The sequence below is a fragment of the Lagopus leucura genome, unplaced genomic scaffold, assembly GCF_019238085.1.
Source record: "Lagopus leucura isolate 7727_CA_CO unplaced genomic scaffold, USGS_WTPT01 Super-Scaffold_100037, whole genome shotgun sequence".
Lineage (NCBI taxonomy): Eukaryota > Metazoa > Chordata > Aves > Galliformes > Phasianidae > Lagopus > Lagopus leucura.
In genome coordinates, this window is record NW_024962286.1 from 1,799,932 (window position 1) to 1,805,931 (window position 6,000).

The 6,000-nt window shown below is 44.9% G+C and overlaps 1 protein-coding gene across 3 annotated transcripts in view; it reads left to right on the forward strand.

Moving 5' to 3' along the window:
• Nucleotides 1–5,783, forward strand: part of CAPZB (capping actin protein of muscle Z-line subunit beta) — a 51,847-nt gene extending 46,064 nt beyond the window's left edge. Inside the window, exons 7-10 of one of the 3 annotated variants that reach the window (XM_042883030.1) lie at nucleotides 1,544–1,609; nucleotides 2,362–2,438; nucleotides 3,664–3,788; nucleotides 5,537–5,578. In XM_042883030.1, the coding sequence (XP_042738964.1) occupies nucleotides 1,544–1,609; nucleotides 2,362–2,438; nucleotides 3,664–3,766 (246 nt within the window). In that variant the 3' untranslated portion in view covers nucleotides 3,767–3,788; nucleotides 5,537–5,578. Of the gene's footprint in view, nucleotides 1–1,543; nucleotides 1,610–2,361; nucleotides 2,439–3,663; nucleotides 3,789–5,536 lie in introns of all 3 variants that reach the window. The other 2 variants (XM_042883029.1, XM_042883032.1) reach the window with 2 other exon arrangements.
• Nucleotides 5,784–6,000: the final 217 nt, after the last annotated feature.

Genomic DNA, 6,000 nt, shown 5'->3' on the forward strand with positions numbered 1-6,000 from the left:
ATAACATCTGGGCTTCTATAGCACATAAAAAATGTTTTCCTTCTGGCAGCAGATTTTATGGAGATGTAATAATACAAGTTTTGAAAAGAAAAAAGAATCTATTTTCAGTTGCTGTTTCTTACCCATGAAGTTGCTGTGGCCACGAGTGGAGGAGACATGGTGGAGAGCTTGTCAAAGTCAGTGACCCACTGCCAGCTGCCCCGCAGCCCCAGATCTGATCCATTTGCTGCTGGTTCCCAAACTCACCATAACTTGTATGTGTGTGTGTTTGCATAGTTCAGATTTATTTTCTCCTTCTCCCACAACTGGATCCATTCTTCAGGCAACGTGTCTCCATTACATGTAAACAATCTGACTGTAATCTAAAGGAAGAATTTAAACGTTCTTACTCTTTTTCTACCCCCCCCAGGTTATCTTTTTGCCTTCAGGGTTCCAACTAAATTACATGCTTCCCTAAGCCTGTTAGAGACTTGGCTTATTAGAAGAAACCTGTAGCTGGCCCAGATATTTAAACTCTACCCTGAGGGAGGGATATGAACAGATGGATAAGAGAATTCAGTGGGATTAGTAAAACCCTTTGAAGACTGTTCTTCCCACTACATTTTTCTCCCAGTTGTTTTTTTTTTTTCTTCCATGCCATCTCAGCACATCTTGTGTCATCTGAGGTTCCTGGGTCTGATTGCTCAACAGCTTGTCTGCTCTTAGCCAGAATTTTCATCTTGGGAATTGGGAAGATTGTCGTTTTCCCTGGCAACTGAAGCTTACAGATCTTGGACAGCCATCCACAGCCCCTGGGTGAACATTGTATTGGGTAAAGGCAGCTGGAACATAGAAAACAAGGCATTCTGCAGTGCCAGCTTCTGGTTTTCAGTCTTTGTAATGGAAAATCTCACCTGAATGCTCAAATTTCTCTTTCCATGTAATTGCAGTTTATGCAGTTATCAGTAGTCTCGCAGATAGCTGTGATTTTTACATTTCTCTTTTCCTTCCCTCTCTACTAGAAGGTAAGTAATACCCAAGGCTTCTTTTGCCAGGAAATCCTGAAAATGGAGAATGTGCCCCATGTGTGGTTGGAAAAAGCATTTGAGATGAAGATGAAATGAAACAGCTGTTTTTGCAGGGATAGTTCACAGCAGTTAAACTGACAGCACCATCCTTGTGTGCATCTCATCAACAGCCTTGTTTTCACATCCACATGTTGTGCTCCTGTGCTGCTTGCCCTGCTACACGTGCACCTCCTGCAGCCCCTTGGTAGGTAGGGAATGGCAATTTCGTAGTGCCTGTCTACACCAGGAGTCTACTGCAGGGTTTTGCTTTGATTCATGGCTTTCATTACACCACATTGCTGTTATCAACATGTGAGCCTTTGTCTAGTTCAGGGCATTTCTCAGTGTGTTACTTGTCTGTTTGCACACTGAAAGAATAGAGATAGTCCAGGATTTTGAGACCTCCTTCTTTTATCCCTTCTCTTGAGGAGTGAAGCTGTAGTGCACGCATCATCAGACTTCCACAGTGCTGATGGATCTGTGTCTTTTCTTAACAGATGGAGAAAGATGAGACTGTGAGCGACTCTTCTCCACACATAGCCAATATTGGACGCTTGGTAGAGGTAAGGCTGTGAAGCCATTGTAGCTTCAGCTTGCTGCAGGTTCCCACCCATATTGAAGAACTCTGTGTTCTGCTTGCCTTTGGCTTCACAGGCAAGTTAATGGTTTGTACTGTACTGCACCCAGTGGTGGGAATGGTGCTCCAGCAGTCTGTAGATGCAGAAGGGCCATCTGCACCTGGTCTCCTGCTCAGCAGAGCAGCAATCTTCCTGTCAAATAAGCTGAGATCTAGCAAACAACAGCCTGCCCCCTTCATCGTTTCTACAGTCATTTTTAAGGCACAGTTATTTAAAGTCAGGATATGTTATTCAGAACTCAAAAATTCAGTGTTTCAAGTGCTTATGAAGTCGACTGGAATTGTTGCTACTTTTCATGGTTTTGTGGCACCTGTTGGTCCCATGTGCTCAGCACAACGAGACTGAAGGCCTGAGGCTGGGTGCCAGGAAATTGCCATGTAAAATTGAGGTGAAATGCACTTTTTTTGCTGATATATGCAGGAAAAAAAAAAAAGAAAAAAGATAGGTGGACAGAAACTGCCCTCTTGTGGCCGAGAACAGCCATCTATCTCCTGGAGTAACATTCAGGAGTGGGCAGGGACAGAGCTGAATCTTTTAAGCTTAGGTAAGACCAGAGGGATGGGGCCACGCTGTTGAATATTGAGGTGAATGTGTAAGTTGCACAAAGGAGTGTGAGTGCCACTGTCCTGGAAGCAGCTGAACAGCCTAAAGACTGGTTTCATACTTTTCTTTTCCAGGACATGGAAAACAAAATCAGAAGTACACTGAATGAGATTTATTTTGGAAAAACAAAGGACATCGTGAATGGGCTGAGGTAAGGAGCCCTCCAGCTGACCATCTGCTTCCTTGCCATTCCCCATTGTGCCTGGGGCTCTGTTTCCCCAGCAGTCACCTGCTTTCTTTTGCTGGCACTGCCCTTTCCTACACAAAGCCTTTCCACGTTTAATTACTCACCTCCCTGTGCTTTGGAACAATTATTATGTGTGGAGTTTAGGGAACGTTTCTGTTTTGTAACTGCAGCAATGTGAAGCAAGGTTTAAATCCTTTATTCCCTCACCAGGAAGAAAATAGCTCAATTAGCAGTGCTTGTACTTCAGGATGATTGTTAATTGGGAGCCTTATTCTGCATAGTTCTGAAAATAGTACTTAAATTCTGACTTCTCCTTTCAGCTTTCTTAAAAACAGTCGGTCCCAAGATCAAGTAATGACTTGTGATATCTAGGCTTTGTTTTAAATTCTGTCTTTCTCTCAACACCTCTGGTCAAAATATAACATACTAGAACAGATGAAGTGAATGAACCCTCTGTGCCTTTCTGCAGGGAAGCTACTCTGCTTTTCAGCCCCTTCTCCTGTCTGGTGAGGCGTTCTGTATAGAAATCCCAAGCTGGTGGTTCTCATGCTTGTAGAGACAAGTGTAGAAATGTGATGCCAAGTCTTTTTTTATTTTAAACTGCACGTAGAGCTCTGCTGCACGGTGGGTAATGCAGAAGATCCAAGTGGTGCACAGATGTCTGCTGCTCTTCTCTCCTGTGCTGAAATAAGGAAACAAATCAGTAACCTCTTCTTCAGATGATAGAATAACAGAGCTAGCTGAATATTTGGGCTGCCTTCTTCACAGCATGGCCAGAGGGAGTCGACAGCATCATGACCAAGCAGCTTTTCTGTTTTTATTTCCATTTGCAGCGTGCAGGGCTTTAGCCAGGAAGCATGTCTGAGCATTAAAAGGAAACGTAGCCTTTTTTTCCTCGTGAACGTGGCCTTCACATTTTGTAATTGAACCTTTCCTGTGTCTCCCCATTGCTCAGTTTGTGTCACGTTCCTTTGTGCAGCAGTGAGATGACCTGCTCACAGCTGGTACCACGCAGAGCATCCAGCTGTGCCTTTTCCTCTTGCCTTTTTCCTGTTTCTTCCAACTTGTGATTTTACATTTTTTCTCCCTACGTTTCCAGTGGGTTCCAGAATACCAGCTGTGTTACCTGATTTCTTCTGACTGTTCTTTTCCCTGTTTACTTCCCTCGTTTCTAAACTGCTCTCTGTAGATCTATTGATGCAATCCCCGACAACCAAAAGTATAAGCAGTTGCAGAGAGAACTTTCTCAAGTGTTGACCCAGCGCCAGATCTACATCCAGCCTGATAACTAAACCAATCCAGGTACCCTGCCAGGTGTGACAACCAGCACTAAACCAGGACTCACCCAGCCGAGACCTCTGCATGATAACTGAGGGCAGAACTAACCCCTAACTGCTGCAGACTGACCAACGACATCCGACCCATCCTTCACCCAAGGGTTACTCTTAACACAGCCGACTAAACGGTGTGGTTTTACTCGAGGTGTTTCTGCTCCATTTGAAATGTCACGCTCTGAAATGGGGCAGGCCTTACCACTTTGCACTGTAGCTTGGGAGCAAGAAAGGAGCACATGGTCATTTACCCAGAGCGCTGTTAGCTTGGGCTCACTGCCTCCACAAGCCCTGGGACTCTGTCCCTTGAGCACCATTAGTTTGTACAGCTGTGGCACACCGCTCCAGTGAAGAGATTCCTTGTAATCTTCAAGTCCTCCTTGCAGAAAGGAATAACATTTTGAAAGTCTGGGCAAGAAAACACCTCTGCCTGTGGTGCTTCTGAGTCAGTTTCCCCTCCATGCACATCCCGTAGTGCTTGGTGTATCTTCAATTGGAGCTTGAAAATCCAGTCCTGCTCAAGCTCTGCTGAGTGCTGCGCAGCCTCCAATGGGATTTGTTCATATGCTCTCATTTGCTCTGGAGCTCTGAATGTCCAGGACACACGGCAGTGACTAACCCTGAGCCAGTTTAACCTTCCACTGCAACTGGTAATGAATTACAGATGTTGTCTTAAACACGTTCAGCTGACGAAGGGGAAAATGCACTGTTTGTTGATAATGGCTGAGAACCACTTCTTTAGCCTGGGACAAATGCAAATATAAAATGTATATATTTTTATGAAGGCAGTGGAAGTCTCCAGAGACAAGAGAATGGAAATAACTGCAAGAAAAATGTTAGGAAAATAACTGAGGCACAGAGCAGCCTTGTTTACAGGAGGTGGCATCCAGGCAAAATGAGGTAGCTTGGAGCACGGAGGAGGGTGTGAAATATGGCTTATGTGGGTATAAATCCTCCCAAACTGCATCCTCACTGCTTCTGTGCTAGCAGAAAGGCCTGGTAGTGTCATTCTGTGGATGATCATGTTGAAAAGTTTGTTCTCTTGAAATTGGAAGTTGTAGCATCAGAAAGCGAGGTTCCTCTGCAGTTCTCTTGCAGAGCAGTGAGCCCAGATGGCTGGAAGGTGCAGCTCTTTGTAACCAAACGGGTAGCAAAAAGGAGCCCCTGCAGTAATCTTGCCAACTTGATTCACTGATTACTGTAGGCAGGGTATAAGCTGGAAAAGCAAATTCAAGAACAAACCCTGAGTGCTTTTCCCATTGGTGAGTTTGCTGGAAGAGGTTTTGACGTGGCTGCTGTATCCTGGGTGAACAGTGTGCAGAAAGGAGCTCCCAGAGCTGGGATTTCACTTCTGTTGGCAGAGGCTGGACTTCTCCACTTTCCTGTTGTGGTCCTTTTGAGAGTGAGAGCACTAACACCTTCTGCTGGTGGTGTCCTGGGGTTTTCCAACCTGTAACATCCAACGGTGGGACTCTCCCTCCAGCAGCTGGAGGTGGGGTGCAACTGCTGGAAGCATCTCTTGGTGCTTAACTTCTTACAGGCTTCTCTCTGACATAAGCACTGAAGTGTTCACTTTGCCTTCTGTTTTCTGTATTAAAACAGGCAAGCTGAGTTTTGTTTTCTCTAAGCCTGGGTTGAGGTGCTTCTGCTATTGCTCCCATGCCAGAAGAGCTGGTGGAAACCCTCGTTCAAGAGCATCGCCTCTGACTTGTGTCTCCTTCTTCCCCGCAGGTCTGTGCAGACTTTTGCAGACAAATCAAAACAAGAAGCTCTTAAAAATGACCTGGTGGAGGCTTTGAAGAGAAAGCAGCAAAGTTAAAGTACTCTCCGTGCTAACAAGACATGCCATGCACTCGTTAGATTCCTTTCTTAGAAAACTCATCCCCCTGACCTTTTCTGTTACGTCACGTCACGATTTGCATTCAATACTATTCATGCAACGCCATCTTCTCCCCATGAATAAAGCTGTACAAACTTTTTCAGTCTCTGAGGCCTACTTTGCACCACATTTTGCTATTGAGACCTTAGGCTATGTTTCTGTAGAAGCCCATGTATTTTTTTTCCTCTTCCACCCTCCCCCATTGATACGCATACACACGGATCATTGTTTGTCTTTTCCTCCCCCATCCCCCTCCTGCCTTTTGTTACATTGGTGTAAAAAATGTAAAACAAACAAAAAAAAATTTATTAAATAC